Source organism: Leptonychotes weddellii, chromosome 11, assembly GCF_054177405.1.
Source record: "Leptonychotes weddellii isolate Sample4059 chromosome 11, ASM5417740v2, whole genome shotgun sequence".
Classification (NCBI taxonomy): domain Eukaryota; kingdom Metazoa; phylum Chordata; class Mammalia; order Carnivora; family Phocidae; genus Leptonychotes; species Leptonychotes weddellii.
Window position 1 is genome coordinate 42,410,149 of NC_138379.1, and position 16,915 is coordinate 42,427,063.

The window sequence follows — 16,915 nt, forward strand, 5'->3', positions numbered from 1 at the left end:
ACTATATCTGTGTCTTTGGGGTAGATACCCAGTAGTGCAATTGCTTGGTCATAGGGTAGCTCTATTTTTAATTTTTTGAGGAACCTCCACACTGTTTTCCAAAGTGGCTATATTAAATATGGTATATTAAAATGTAGGAAAAAAGCCTTTCAATCATATGGTAGGAATTTTAACACATTACAAAAAGGTATATAGTGAAGTGTAAGACTTCCACTTCTGGCCCCTGGTTCTCCTTCAGGGAGATTACCATTGTTTCCTGTTTCCTTCCATACATAATCGTGCATATACAACATACATACTTTTTAGAAACAACACAAATGGGAGCATGCTAATTACTGTTTTGCACTTTCTTTCATTTAATGATGTATCTTGGAGATATAGGGACATAGAGATTAGGTTTTGTTTCCTAAGAACAAAGAGTACGTGAGAAACATCCTTATTCATAAAGTTTTCACAGAAGTGTGAGTATGCAAGGACAGTTCATGATTCAGTTTCCAATGTGTAGAACTGGCCCTGTAGTTTGTTTAGGGGTGGATTTTCTGTAGAGTGGTCCCAAAGCTATTGTCTTTCTCTGCACAGAGACAAGCCATGAAAACGTGCTGATTCCTCCCTCCCTCACAACCCACTATGTTTTGCATTATCTCCTTTTGTTAAAAGTAATTGCTCATTAAACATTATGGGAACTTTAAGAGAACATAATTGCCTAGAGCCTTAGTGTCTCCAGTTGATTTTGATTGGAACGCTTTGGGTGCACGTGACCTTCGGCTGCTTCCTGTTTATTGGTTTCACCTTCTTGGAATGATGAGCACAGACACAGGCAATGGCACAGGAGGTACTGATTTTATCATTTGTACTGGTGTACAGAAATGGGTTTTGTGCTGTTGGTTACAGCTCTTGGAGGTCAGCATCCTAGTGTGGGTACCCCAGATTACTGGATCCCTGAGGAATTGTTTGTTAGGCCATCCTTCAAGGTGGGATGTTGCTTTTTTAAAATAAAAAAAATGTAGAGAAAAAGAAACCAACAATTCAGACTAGAAAGGCTGTACAATTCCAAATTTCTAGTGTCTGTAAAACTAAACCACATAAATGAAAAGTGGCTTAGCCTTGAGAGAGGAGATGATCTCTGACCTCCAGAAGTGTTTTGTTTCTAAGAATCCTGTAATTTCAAATGCATCACAAGGAACTCTTCAGAGATCTCAATCTGACGCAAATAAAGTTTTCCACTCTTAAGAAATAAGTGGGCTGAGTTTTAGATACTAGATTAGATATTATCTTGAAAGGTAGGGAAAAACCAGAACTAGATTTCTGTGCAATTGGAAAACCTGCTTTGATGGAGCAGAGAAAGCCTTTTCTTTCAGACTCTAGGATGCCCTGTTTTATGGTTATAGAATAGAAGTTCGCAGACACTGTAGCTAGGTACTGTAAGTAGTAGTCCAGTGCCAGGAAGTCTTATGAGAAAGGCATTTTTGGGACTCCTTCACTCAAACTGTGTTGGCCTTCTGTGAGATGTTACTGTCCCTGAGCAGACATGCCAGGAATGCCAGCCATATAAAGCACCTGCTTTATTGACTTTGGGCAAAGAAAGGAGGAAGTCTTTTGGTTTTCTCATGATTGAAAAGGCCTCTGGTACTCCTGCCTGCCCTGCCCCCCGCTCCCCCCTTAAATCCAGCAGTGGTGTGTGTGTGTAGGTATGTATACACACTGAAGATGGGGATGGGATATTTCAGTGTAATATTTATTCAAAATGTGTTTAAGAGCCAGTGTTGGGACATAGACCTTCAGCTTTAAATATCACTTGAAGGTTTTCTCCCACATTTTTGCATTCTTTTGATTCATCTTAATTTTGAATTTTAAAATAAATTCTTAAGATGTCTGAGATTCTCAAGATTATTGCTCTTGAGTAGATTATTTACAGACATATGTAGAAAAATAGAAGAATTGAGGTCTCATCTGGAGAATCCTTAGAATTTTTTTTTTAAGGTTTTATTTTTATTTTAGAGAGAGAGCACATGTGTGAGTGGGGGGTAGGGAGAGTGAGAGAATCTTAAGCAGATTCCTTGCTAAGTGGAACCTGATGCAGGGCTCCACAAGGGGCTCGATCTCACAACCTGAGATCATGACCTGAGCTGAAACCAAGAGCCAGCCGCTTAACTGACTGAGCCACCCAGGCTCCCCTCATTAGAATTCTTCTTAATAATGATTGTTGGAATGTCATCGAGCAGAAGAATTTCAGCAGAAAGATTAAGCCAAGTTGTACGGGCATCCCATGGAATGGAGATACCACAGAAGAGGCTTGCAGTGGCATAAATTTTGTTAGTTGTTGACTTGCATGTGGGATTAAATACTTTTTCTGAAATTATACATATAAGTAACCCAATTTAACTCTTCAAAGATTGCTTTTTTTTTTTTTTTTGTAATTGGGGAAATGTTTTTGTTGTTGCTTGAATGATGGGTGGGAATCTTCACTAAGTAGTTTTTAATATAGGAATGACAATGCTTTGTATGGGCACAATGAAAAATGAGATAGACTCTCTTCTTCAGCTCTTATTAGTTTGCCTTGATCTTTAGTGAATATGAGAAGCTTATATTCTTTTGTCCTTCTGCTAGACCAGTTCTTGTTTTTTTTTTAATTGATGACCAGTCTCTGAGTTCACTTTTAGGCACTAATTGGTTATATCACTTATCTGTCATGTGCCTTAGTTTCCCCAGAGAAGCATATGAGCCATTTTCCTGTAGTGCTCTCAAAATTAAGTTTGGATGATGAAGTTTTAATCATTAATTTCCATATATTTGCCTTATTAGTTAAAAAACTATTTCCAGGTTATGCTCTTCTTTGCTTAGCCAGGAGTAAGGTGATAGGCAATTTTCAAAGCGTGATTAGTGAGCAAATATGGGCTACTTTGTTAAACTTCTACCTAGTTGATACATATCAGCTGTTGCTCATTTTTTACTCAGCCTTCCTCATTTTGGGGAAAGCTTTTTGTTACTTATAACTCCTTTATGAACCAAGCTATTATTTGTTTAAATGATGGGGTGGATTTTTAGTATGTGAAAACACTTTAACCCTTATGAAAGCTCATTTGAAATCAGCCGTTCCAGAGGATATTACTCAAATGATTTTAAAATTTATGTGCCTGTTTTGTCTTTAAATGTCTGAAACCATTATACCATTTGTGAATACTAATTTTTAAAATTTTAACCAGTCCATTTTATTGGCTTTGCCAATGTATTACTTTTTTTTCTTTTATAAAATGGGTCTAGAAATTGTGTTCTAAAGGAAAGCTATTGAACACAAAGCCTTCCCTTCCAAACTAAGATCTCTGACCTAAAATAAGAATTTTGAGGCATGATAGTCAATCTTCTGAGTCTTTCAAATTCTCGGGAAGCTTTTTACTGAAGTATTAAAATAACACATTTGTGCTGTTGCCATTCAGGAAAAGTTCCAGGTGGAGGGCAGATTTGGCTAGTGTGGAAAACCAGCTTCTGCATGCTTTGTGGTTCTTTGGTCTTGATCTTGAAGGCAGAGCTCATGTTAGTTCCTTATAGAATGCAGACAGATCTGGGTGGTAAAAGAGCTTCCATGCTGAATGAAGACCCAGGCCACTGTTCCTTCTGTTGTTGTTGCAGTTCCCCAACCCTTTTCTACTTAAGAGAATCTACTTAACATTCTGGTTTAGTATTTGGAGCAAGGTGCCATTTAGGATTTCTACTATATTTCCATATTAAATTTTATTATTAGCAGGAACCTGTATGTGTGGGTGTATTTCAGCTTGTGGTCCACTGAGGTCTCAGGGTTGTCTTTCTGATACCCACAAAGGAATCACACTCTGAGCATACCCTTGCTGAAGTTTATCCTGATCCTTTCTAAATGTGAAATTGTACTGAAAGTTTTAACTTACTATTTGGCAAGCAAGTACTTTGTTTTTGACTGGTTTGTATGTGTTGTGTTTTGTTTTTTAACCTAGATTACCAGAGACTGATGACTGTGGCGGAGACAATTACAGCTCTCATGTTTCCTTTCCAGTGGCAGCATGTCTATGTTCCTATTCTCCCGGCTTCTCTCCTACATTTCTTAGATGCTCCTGTCCCATACCTGATGGGCTTGCATTCCAATGGCCTGGATGACCGGTCAAAGCTGGAGCTGCCTCAGGAGGTGAGAGGAATGTGGAGCTTGGGTGCTGGTGCCCCTGACCCCATTCTAGTATTGGAGAGAGAATGGCTTTGGGGTGAGCCCAGGGTGGTGTCACAAAGCTTATTTTATTTTGAGGAACACAAATAACTTTCCATGAAAAAATGTAAAAACAATGAACATTTAGCTTAGTTTATGTCATTTGTCATCTTTATTATCGTGACATTACATTCATTGTAATCTCTGTGTTTATACTATCATGAATTGCCTTTTCCATACGCAGGTTTTCAAATATTTTATGTACTTCTCAAGACATTTATTAGGAAATCTTTTTTAGGGACGCTTGGGTGGCTCTGTTGGTTAGGTCTCTGACTGTTGATCTCAGCTCAGGTCTTGATCTCAGGGTCCTGAGTTCAAGCCTTGTGTTGGGCTCTGTGCTGGGCATGGAGCCTACTTAAAAAAAAAAAAAAAAGAAAAGAAAATCTTTTCATTCTGTAAAAAATATACATAAAAGAGTAGCATAATGAATTCCTGTGTTCTCAGCACCCAGCTTCAACAGTTATCATACATGTTAAATTGTATTTTACTTTTATACCTCCTACCCCCTATTATTTTAAGGAAATCCCACATAACATAATTCCATAATTATTTCATTACTCAGACCAGTAAATCAGTAGGTTTCTCTTATAGGCCAAGTTTATCTGTAAAAGTTGACCTGATCATAATGATTCTTTTTTTTTTTTTTTTAAGTGTGATATGTAGGTATTAAACCTCAGGCTTACCCACAGGGACTACTGAATTTATTTTATTTATTTTTATGTTTTTAAAGATTTTATTTATTTATTTGACAGAGGCAGAGATAGTGAGAGCAGGAACACAAGCAGGAGGAGTGGGAGAGGGAGAAGCAGGCTTCCTGCTGAGCAGGGAGCCAGATGTGGGGCTCAATCCCAGGACCCTAGGATCATGACCTGAGCCGAAGGCAGACGCTTAACGACTGAGCCACCCAGGCGCCCATGATCATAGTGATTCTTGTGATGCTGAGCCAGCTTTGAAAACTTCCCTTGTTCAAGATAAGACCTTGAGAGAATGCTTTTCCTCTCTTGCTGTGAGGATGGCCTGCTTCTTTCTCCTATTGTTTCAGATACCAAAAGAATTAATTAAAAATATGTATTTGTTTATTTCCTGCTTTATTCTAAAGCAGATTTAAAGCATGATTAAAATAAGATTGTTTTATTTTTCTAGAATTACCCAAAGAACTGGTCTACCTTTTTATGTCATTTTGTGGCTGGTATGAAACCATTTGGAAGAAAGGTTTTCATATTCTGAATTTCTTAGTCATTAGAAAGGCCTGGGAACAAGATTTTGGAGTATACATACACTGGTGTTACATGGCTCTGTTTCCTCCCTCCTCCAAATGTTTATGGAGGGAGGTTTTTGCATAACTAAGTAATATTGGTAAGGAAACCTCCAAAGAAGAGCACGGTCCCCTGGAATTGGATCTGAGCCTCACTCATGTTGTTGGGCATGGCTGGGCAGCGTCCTTGATGAAACCCTGATAGATCACACCTGTAATATTTACATTATAGTCAGATGCATTTCTACTTTTCCTTTCTCCTTTGGTTTTAGGAGCAAAATGTCCTCCTTGTAGCTTCTTCCCTTTCCACCTCCTTTGCTGCTTTGATTTTATAGAGCTTTGTATTGTTTGGAGTGGGACAAGATTAATTAAGGAAGAAAAGATCTAAATGATGGAGAAAATTATTGAGTTGGGGTATTGGGTTTTTATATATATTTGTTTTACTGATAAATGTATATGAAGAGTACATATCAAAGTTTGGAGAATGGAAAATGCATATTTAAATTGACATACCTTCAGAATAAATCTATCATTTCGTAAAGTCAGAATAAGAATAACAGCAAAAAATGGTTGAGGTAGAGAGCTAAAGAGGCATGCTACATACCAGTGTAATATGTAGGTCACTAGGCAAGAAGCCAGTTTTCTCAGTTTTATTTTCATATTTAGCATCAGCTTGCTGTATATTTAGGGCAAGTTCTGTTCCCTGTAGGATCCCTCAGCATCGTTCTTTGGGTGCCTCATGTTGGTGGGTGTATGAAGAGGCTGCTAGGAGACCAGCAGTTTTCTTAATGGGGGACTCAGTGGGACTGTTTGAGAAACCAAGGGTTGTTTGAGAAACCCAAAAGTTCACTCTGTTCTGGGTATTGGGGTCTCTGCTTTTGCGGTAGTCTCCATCATTGCTACATCCTTTGCGTCCCCCTGTGGTCTGGGAAGGAGAGGTGACAGTGGAACTGAGGAATACCTGTGCATACTTAATAAGCAATTCTCGGGTTTCAGAGTCCCACTTCATCCAGAGACTGTCCCTTTGAAGGTCACATATTTGTGCAGGTTGTTTCATAGCTGGATATTTACCTTGATTTTTAGCAGATAACCTGTAGAATACCTGAGCCTGTGTAGTCCCTCCGGGGAACTATAGACTGGTGAGAACTTTCTCAAGGAGTAAAGGGCCCTGAAAGGTGTGCATAATGAGTGAAGACTAATAATATCTCTGAAAGACAACTTTGGGATGTGTCACAAATTATATATATATACACATATATATATATTTTTTAAGATTTTATTTTTAAGTAATCTCTACACCCAACGTGGGACTCAAACTTACAATCCCGAGATGAAGAGTCACATGCTGTACCAGTCAAGCCAACCAGACGTCCCATAAGTGATACATGTTTGTAGTAAAAAATTCTAAAAGTGCACAAAAGCATAAAAATGAAGTAAAAATGACTTCAGATTTTACCACCCAGAGATAAACTACTTTTAACATTTTGATGGACATCCTGTGGTATCTTTATGCAGCTAGAAAGAGGTTTGAGGCAGAACTGGGGAAAATCACCTGGGCCTCTGCAAGGGTGCATCATTAGGGTGGTGAGGCAAGCTTGATTTATAAAAGGGACTTTCTCTAGGGGGCACCTGGGTGGCTCAATCATTAAGCGTCTGCCTTCGGCTCAGGTCATGATCCCAGGATCCTGGGATCGAGTCCCGCATAGGGCTCCCTGCTTAGCGGGGAGTCTGCTTCTCCCTCTCCCTCTGTTGCTCCCCCTGCTTGTGCTCTCTCTGTGTCAAATAAATAAATAAAATCTTAAAAAAAAAAAAAAAGGACTTTCTCTAGAGGGGTGAAGATTGTACATTTCTTAGATCCCAAATTCATCAGTTGCCACCCCATCTTGGGGCATCAGAAATCTATGAAAAAGCCCTTTGTTCCTTTTTATACAAACACATGAGCTCAGCTGTCCCTGAGCAAGGGAAAGTGCTGAGCTGCCTTTGTGAGGCATTCTTTGTCCTGTGCATCTCTTTTGGGTTTCAGTCCAGGAAGGAGGCAGTTTGTCCACAGCTATGTCAGGGGAAACAGGCAGAGGATATTAGAGTAAAGAAGAGGGTGTTACTTCTTTCTATCTTGGGTCCTTCTTTCTTTCCTACTGTTTTTTTTCCTTTCTCAAAATACTCCTTCAGTAGCTTTTCCCAGTAACATGTGTGTTGAGCTCCCCTTCAGTGAATAACATGGAGATAGACTAGGGGTGAAGCTGGCTGTGATTTGGTATTAGGAACTCAGGGCTGGGAAGGAGCATTGTGACCTCTTGCAGGAAAAGATTTGGAGACTTTGTGGGATTTTGGGGATCCATGTGGTTACTACCCCAGAGCAGCTAAGTCTTCCCATGGCCTCGCCCAACAAGGCAGGAGATTAAATGATTCATCAGTCTTATATAATACCCAGTGCTCATTACATCGTGTGCCCTCCTTAATGTCCAGCACCCAGTTACCCCATCCCCCCAGCATCCTCCCCTCCAGCAACCCTCACTTTGTTTCCTATGATTAAGAGTCTCTTATGGTTGATCTCCCTCTCTGATTTTGTCGTCTTGTTTTTTTTTTTCCTCTCTTCTCCCTTCCGCTCTAGTTCCATCCACGTCGTTGCAAATGGCAAGATTTCTTTTTTTTTTTTTTGATGGCTGAGTAGTATTCAGTTGTGTATATATACCACATCTTCTTTATCCAGTCATCTGTCGATGGACATTTGGGCTTTTTCCATAGTTTGGCTATTGTGGACATTGCTGCTATAAGCATTGGGGTACATGTGCCCCTTTGAATTCAGAAAGTAGTGAATTTTAAAACTATTTTTCTTCTAATCTTTTTATCTTAGATATGGGAAAGTTCTCTTTTTTTATTGTGGATTGGTAGAAGGACTAGTTTATGCACCCAGCAAGTGTTTATTGAATGAATGCATGCATGGACATGTTGAAACATGCAGTTTTAATAGATTGAGAGTTTGTGGAATAGTTATATTTAGCTAGACTTATGTCATCCTCCCACCTCTTCTTTTAGATTACAAGACTTATTTATTGGTACAGGTAAAAATAGAAGGATCAGTGGATCAGCACTTTGATATACAATAGAGGTACTATCCCAAAGGAGGGACTGTTTAATAATGGAGCTGGAAAAATTATTTGTCTAAAAGGGAAAAAAGTAAAAGGATCCCTACCTTCCACTATAACAAAATCAACTTGAGATGGATTAAGAAGTTGTAAACATCAAGAGCAAAAGTTTAAATCTTCTAAAGATAATAAGTACATTTCTGACCTCTGAGTAGGGACTTTATAAACAAGATACAGAAAGCACTATCCCTAAAATAAAAGATTGATAAATTTGATTTTTTAGTAAAAGGCAAAAAATTTATGTGGTCTGAAGAGAAACCAGAGTATAAATTTGATTTTTTAAATTAAGAGAAAGACATCTTAAATGGAAAATGATAAAAACTAAAAGATATGTGACACATATAACCTACAAAGAATTAGCATCAGGAGATTGTAAAGAACTTGTACAAACCAGTAAGATGATAAGCAGCCCAGTAGAAAAATGGGCTAAAGACATGAACAAGTATTGCACAAAAATTGCACATTTTTTTCACTAGCAACCAGACAAGTATAAATTAAATGCACCTATTTCAGTGGCAAACTTAAGAAATCTGTTGATACCAAGTTGTGGTAGGATTTTAATCAGTAGATTGCTGATAAAAATGTAAATTTTTATAACCACTTTGGACACAGGTAGGCATTATCTTACAAGGTTGAATGTTTGCATAGCTTACAACACAGCAGTTCCACTCCTAGGATACAGCCAAGAGAAGATCTTGCACATGTGTCCAAGAAAACATGTAAAAATGTAAAAGCAATAAAGAAGAAAGAACTTAAATGCCCTTTAATGGGAAAATTAATAAATAAATTGTGCTACATCCACACAGCAGAATATTATACAAGAATGAAAATGGATATCATATAGCTACATATAAGAAAATGGCTGAATCTTAGGAACCTCATATTGAGTGAAGAAAAATAGTAGTACCACAACACTACTTAAGGAATGGCAATTCTTTCATAAATTTAAAAAACAAACACTTAAAGGCATATATATGTGATAAATTGTAAAACAAAGGGCAAAAAGGTAATAAATAGAGAATTCTGGATCGTGGTTACCTGGGGATGGGAATGTGTAGGTTGGAGGATGGGATGGGGGAGGAGTGTATAGGTAGATAAAGTATTGGTAATATTCTAGTTTTTGGATTGCCCAGGAAGAAAATGTCCTTAAGATTGTCCCCAGAAAGTTTTCATTTTATATTCCTAATAACAGTGTATGAGATACTTGTTTTCTAGTAATTTGGCCAGCATTGGACTTAAAAATCTTGTAGATCTTTGCCAACCCAGTAGGTAAAAAATATTTTGTCTGTATTTCTTGGATTATTAGCAAAATTGAACAACTTTATCTGTGTGTGTGTGTATATGTATATATACACACATTTAAAGCTTTATTTATTTGAGAGCACAAGAGAGAGTGTGTGTGAGTTGGGGGAGGAGCAGAGGGAGAGGGAGAGAGCGAATCCTCAAGCAGACTCCCCCTGAGCATGGAGCCTGATGCAGGGCTCTATCCCAGGACCCTGAGATCATGACATGAGCTGAAATCAAGAGTCAGCAGCTTAACTGAGTGAGCCACCCAAGCACCCCCATCTTTTCATATATTTGAAGTTAATTAACTGAAAGTTCTTCTGTGTTTGCCTTCCATAACGAGTTCCCACTTTTCAGTTGGGTGGATTATTTTTGTTTCAGTGCTTTCTTTGGCTATTAACCTTGTGTTATGTGTGGCAAATACTGTTTCCTAGATTGTTTATCTTTTAATTTTTTTATGGCAGTATTTACCTTTATGGTTTTTAGCCTTGTATAAAGTTTTAGAAAGCCCAACTCTACCTTAACATAGAGCAGTGATCTTTTATAGTTGTGTTAATACTTTGTGGGTTTATTTAACTTTTTAAACTTTTTGTTATGGAAAATATGAATTACATATAAGAGTAAAGAGACTAGCATCCATCATTCTGTGATAATCATCAACTCATGGCTACTCTTCTTTCTGTATTGACCTCCCTCTCCTCACTCATTCTACTGGATTATTTTTAAACAAACCTCACACAGCAGTGTTAATGTCAATCAAATATATTCAGTATCTATCGCTAAAAGATACTCTTTTTAAGAAAATAGAGTGGCTTTATTTTTTATATTTAAATCTTCAATCTATCTCATTTATTTATGGTATTCTATTTTAACATTTCTAAATGTATAGCCGTTTGTCCCGAAAACATTTATTGAATGATCCATCCACATACATGGGTCTGTTCAAGACTCTTCTTTTCCAACAGATTATTATTTTATGTTTATATTAGAATCCAGTAAGGCAAGTGTTTTCTCAAAAATTTTTTGGCTGTTTTATTCTTTCAGGCAAGATTCGGAATTAATTCATCAGACACTCCCTTCAAAAAAAAAATCTTTCTGGAATTTTGAAAAAAATTTACATTAAATTTACAAATAAGTAGGGTGATTATTAGCATCTTTTCAATGTGAAATTTTCCTATCATATATTATTGTTATATATGATATCCATTCATTGAAGTTTTTATCTTCCACAGTAATAATAACAATGTTAATTAGCATTTGTTATGTACTATGGGCCTGAACATTTATTGTCTCATAATCCTCAAATTTATGGCATAGGTAACATTATCATTTCTGTTATATGAACAAAACAGAAACACTTTTTTTTTTAAGTTTCAGAGGTAGAATTTAGTGATTCATCAGTTGCATGTAACACCCAGTGCTCATGCCATCAAGTGCCCTCCTTAATGCCCATCACCCAGTTACCCCATCCCCCCATCCACCTCCCCTCCAGCAACCCTGTTTGTTTCCTAGAGTTAAGAGTCTTTTGTGGTCTCCCTCTCTGTTTTCATCTTATTTTCTTTTTCTTTTCCTTCCCTTCCCCTGTGTTCATCTGTTTTGTTTCTTAAATTCCCCTACATATGAGTGAAATCACAGTATTTGTCTTTCTCTGACTGACTTATTTCACTTAGCATGATGCCTTCTAGTTCCATCCATGTCGTTGGAAATGGCAAGATTTCATTCTTTTTGATGGCTGAGTAACATTCCATTGTGTGTATATGTGTGTGTGTTTGTGTGTGTATCTTTATCCATTCATCTGTTAAAGGACATAAAACAGAAACGCTCTTTTTTTTATTTCTGTATTATGTTTAATTCATTCAGCAAATTTCAGATCCCTTTTTTTAGATCAGTGGTTCTCAAACTTTTTTTTTTTAATTAACATATAATGTATTATTTGTTTCAGGGGTTCAGGTCTGTGATTCATCAGTCTTACATAATAACCCAGTACTCATTACAACACATACCCTCCCCAATGTCCATCACCCAGTTACCCATCCCCCCACCCCCCTCCCCTCCAGCAACCCTCAATTTGTTTCCTAAGATTAAGAGTCTCTTACGGTTTGTCTCCCTCTCTGGTTTCATCTTGAAACAGAAACACTCTTAAGCATATAATAATGCGCTGCAGTGAAGGAAATGATAGTTGTCTTGGCTAGACAGGCTCATGGTTATAAGAGAAATATTTTTTTTATTTATTTTATTTTATTTTTTAAATTTTTTTATTTTTTATTTTTTAAAGATTTTATTTATTTATTTGAGACAGAGAGAATGAGAGACAGCATGAGAGGGAGGAGGGTCAGAGGGAGAAGCAGACTCCCTGCCGAGCAGGGAGCCCGATGCGGGACTCGATCCCGGGACTCCAGGATCATGACGTGAGCCGAAGGCAGTCGCTTAACCAACTGAACCACCCAGGCGCCCCGAGAAATATTTTTTTAAAAGGCTTTTCTAATTTATAGCTATAAGGAAATACCAATAGGGACAGGAGTTATAAAATATTTAAATTAAATTGAACAAGAAATGTGTAGGGACCTGTAAGGAGAGGAGCGCCGAGGGTTAAGAGCTTGAGCGTATGTCTAAAGTCAGGCTAGCTCAGTTCAAATCCCAGTTCTACTTACTAGCTGTGTGACTTTGAACAAGTTACTTAACCTCTCTGTAACGGTTTTTGTCTGTAAAATAAGAGTAGATAGATATTGCCAAGTTTTTCTTTGTTAATCAATACTACCTGCCTCACCAGCAGTGTATGACAGTGCTGTCTCTGTACATCTTTTCAGAAGCAACCTCAAAGCCAGAACAAAGCACAGAAATAATTAAGACCAGCCACCAAATCTTAACAAATTAAAACTAAGGCTCAAAAGGGGTAATGGTATGCTCAGGGTCATATAGGGAGATACCGTGCTGGAGTCAGACCTGGAACCTAGACTTTCTGACTCACTCCTGGTGTTCTCTTTACTACTATAAGAATTCATGAATTCAACAAACATTTTATGAGCATTTACTATATGTGTGACTTTTGTGCTAGGTGCTCAATATCTGTGTCATCACAGAATCCTTAACACTCTCTAAGATAACTGTTTTTATCTCTTTATTTCCATTTTATAACTGAGGACACTGAATCAGAAAGGTTAAGTAACTTTCCCGAGAAAGTGGCAGGGGAAGATTGGAACTTAGGTCAATTTCCTTTCTGAGCCCCATTTCTTTATATTGTATCTCATACATGCCAATTTCAGATATTTCCTCTTCTCTCTCTTGTTCATTATCCTTTCTAAACCTTCTTCCTTCCTAATGCTCTCAATGCTCTGGAGTTGTTCACACTCATCCTGTTTTGGTTGCCAGGCTAACCTCTGCTTTGTGGACATTGACAACCACTTCATTGAGCTGCCAGAGGACCTGCCTCAGTTTCCCAACAAGTTGGAGTTTGTCCAGGAAGTCTCTGAGATTCTCATGGCATTTGGCATTCCCCCTGAAGGGAACCTTCATTGCAGCGAGAGTGCCTCCAAGCTGAAGAGGCTCCGGGCCTCTGAGCTTGTCTCTGACAAGAGGAATGGGAACATCGCAGGCTCCCCTTTGCATTCCTATGAGCTCCTCAAGGAGAATGAAACTATTGCCCGGCTGCAGGCCTTGGTCAAGAGGACTGGGGTGAGCCTGGAAAAGGTATGATGCTGTATATGAATTTTTGACAGGTTTGGTCTGTACGAGGGGGCTGTCCTGGTGAAATTATAGTGTGAGATAAGAAAGCACCTAGTCCAGGGCAAGGCTTATTTGTGAGCCTTGGAAGAAGGCTCTTGGATGGGAGACTCTGGATTCAGCTTTGGCAAACATTATCTTAGGAAATGCTATTTAAATCTAAATTTGGATAGCTTCTCACCTGAGCATCAAGGAGAGCTTGCTGTCATTCTTTGTGAACACTATAGCAGAGTGACTTGGAGGGAGGACAGTGGTAATTTTTGTATTCAGACCTCTTCCAAATCCATTGCCCTGTGAGTTTCATGGAAACCTACAGCATGCAGAGCAGGTATTGTTAACACTGTTTTATAGCTCAAGAAACCAAGGCTAAGAGAGCCCAAGATTAAATGTCTAGTATGTGACTGAGCAGAGGCTAGATCCTGGTCCTCCTGAATGCTAGTCCTATGCGCTTTCCAGGCTGAAGTTAGCTTTCCATCTCCCGACTTTGATAAGACTATCAGCTTTCTGTAGTTTTTTTACCCATTTCTTCACACTCCCCCATTCTCACTGTTAAGTTATTTTTGTAAATTACATATAAGCAGAATGGGCCAATGTAATCATTTTGTTGGGCTGTTTTTTTTAGTAAAGTGTGAAACATTTCATTTTCCTGTTCTATTTAGTTAGGAAAGCAGATATTTTTTAAAAATCATGGCTAAAGAGGAGCAGAGGAATATTTAGAGAGGTTAAAACAGACACAGTAAGGAGAAATTCTTAGGGAGATAGATAAGATCAGTGATGTGGGGGAGGAAATCAAAGAGATGAAGGGAGAGCCAGAGTCTGACTTTGTTGCTTTGCATTATCATTTTCTCATTGACTTTCCAGATTTCCTCCTTTCCCTGACCCTTGAGATAAGTGGCAGCTTTTCCTCTATTGCTGAATCTCTGCCCATAATGATCTTATTTCTGTCATTTCCTGGGTACCTGCAAGTGCCAACACCCTCATTTTTCTCTTGTGTGTGTCAAAATTCCTTTCATTTTTTTTCTTTTGTTTCTTTTCTCCATTTTCTGCGAAGTAATGACCACTGTTGGGGGAAGGTGCGGGGAAGGTAGGAGGAGGTGGGGGACAGATGAGTTGCATTTTTTTGGGATAAAGAAAAAGGTTATATGCTGTGTCTGTCTCTGTCAAATAAATAAAATCTTTAAAAAAAAAAAAGAAAAAGGTTATTATTCAGCTGTTTTTTCTTTTTTTGTAGCTGGAAGTGCGTGAAGACCCCAGCAGCAATAAGGATCTGAAGGTTCAGTGTGATGAGGAAGAACTCAGGATTTACCAGCTAAACATTCAGATCCGCGAAGTTTTTGCAAATCGTTTCACTCAGATGTTTGCAGACTATGAAGTGTTTGTCATTCAGCCCAGCCAGGATAAGGAGTCCTGGTTTACCAACAGGGAGCAGATGCAAAACTTTGATAAAGTGAGTAATCCTGCTGGAGAGGTGGTGAGGAATGAGAACATGCCAGAGCCTTTTGGATATTTAACTGAAGATGAGTTTTCTTGCATTGTATGCTGGAAGCAAGTTCATAATCCTTGTGATGTTGATGAAATATAAGATCTTGCTTTAGAACAGAGTCCTGGTTATTACCATCAGGTGATTTACCTTGAGTCTGAGAGCTCTCTTAGGCTAAGGTGCACATGCAGGTTGAGCATCAGGATTCTGGGAAGATCGGTTGCCACAGTAGGTTACCTGAGTAAGTTTGGGCTAGTGTGTCAAAGTTTCAGGATGTTTGAAATTATATGAGTGTTAAAAAAAAACAAAACAATGAAGAGATTTTGCTGTTTGCTTTTCATAAAGACCTGGGAAACTTCAGAGAAAAATTAACCTACTGGATCCCTTGGGTGTGTTGCCTTTGCTGGTTAAGGCTGATACACCTGCTTCTCTCTTCCCTGTCAATGACTGTGTTTCCTTTTGGTCCCACCAGGCATCTTTTCTGTCAGACCAGCCTGAGCCATATCTGCCCTTCCTCTCAAGGTTCCTAGAGACCCAGATGTTTGCTTCTTTCATTGACAACAAAATCATGTGTCATGACGATGATGATAAAGACCCTGTGCTCCGGGTATTTGATTCCCGAGTAGACAAAATCAGGCTGTTGAATGTTCGGACACCTACTCTCCGCACATCCATGTACCAGAAGTGCACCACTGTGGATGAAGCAGGTGAGGCCTTCTTGGTGCTGTCCTTGCCTTGGTTTTTGTCACTAAGGTGTCCCTGTGCCTAAACATGCCAGCTTCTCTCCCTGTTTCTGCTTTTGTGTAAATTACTCCCATAGCCTCCCCCTTTTTTTGCCTGGCAAACTTCTTCTCCTTTCACACTGTGTCAGTTAGGAGTGGATCCTGCTATAAGTAATAGAGAATTTAATCAGCTTTGGGTTAGACGATGGGGGTTATTTTTCTCAAATTAGTAAGAAATGCAGAATTAGTGGTTTTGGTGTTGGCTCAGTTGCTCAACAGTGTAATTAAGAACTGAAATTCTATCTTTTCACTCAGTTATCCTTAACATATTGACTTTTATATTCATACTTGTTGCCTCATGGTTACAAGAGGCTTTTTATGTTCACATTCAGGGCAAGAAGAGGGGAAGGTTGATACCAGTGGTATTTTCCCTCTTGTATCAGAAAACTAGAGCTTTCCCAGAAATTCCCAATAACTTCTGTTGTCTCATAGGCCATGACCATGTTATATGACCACCCTTAAGTGCAAGGGAGGCTGTGAAAGTGAGTATTGAACTGGGTGTAATGTTACCCTGAACAATATCAGGGCCCTATTAGCAAGAAAGAAGGGGTGAATGAGTTATGATTAGGCACTTGACAGTATTTGCCACAAAAACTTAGGTGAAATGTCTTTTCCTCTGACGACCTCAGGCTGAGTCCGTGGATTCCCCCTCTGTGCTCCTGTGGTGCTTTGTTCTTGCCTCTTCTCTATAATCTCTCTTAGTTTGAGCTGTTATTATCAGGGGAAAATTTAAGAGCAGAGACTGTTTACTCATTTTCCTGCCCCTAATCTGCTAGTATTGGCCTAACACATATAGATGTTAAAAGTTGTTTGTTACGTGCGTGATTGAAAAGACCTTTTTGTTCACAGAGGCCCTATCTAGATCAGCTTAGCTAGAGAATAGTCTCATTTGAGGTGTCACGTTAAGTAGTATGTTCACTTCCTTGTGGGTTGTTCAATGTCCTTGTTGGAGCCTTTTGTATATTTTGTTCATTCATTTACCAAATTGTATAATACCTATTACATGCTCAACATACAGTA

General features: G+C 38.6%; 1 protein-coding gene across 2 annotated transcripts in view; it reads left to right on the plus strand.

The window, feature by feature from the left end:
- Positions 1 to 16,915, plus strand: part of DENND5A (DENN domain containing 5A) — a 99,638-nt gene that overhangs the window by 48,721 nt on the left and 34,002 nt on the right. For both annotated transcript variants that reach the window (XM_081797379.1, XM_006728502.2), the window contains exons 5-8: positions 3,966 to 4,153; positions 13,283 to 13,600; positions 14,865 to 15,080; positions 15,586 to 15,820. In XM_081797379.1, the coding sequence (XP_081653505.1) occupies positions 3,966 to 4,153; positions 13,283 to 13,600; positions 14,865 to 15,080; positions 15,586 to 15,820 (957 nt within the window). The remainder of the gene's footprint in view (positions 1 to 3,965; positions 4,154 to 13,282; positions 13,601 to 14,864; positions 15,081 to 15,585; positions 15,821 to 16,915) is intronic.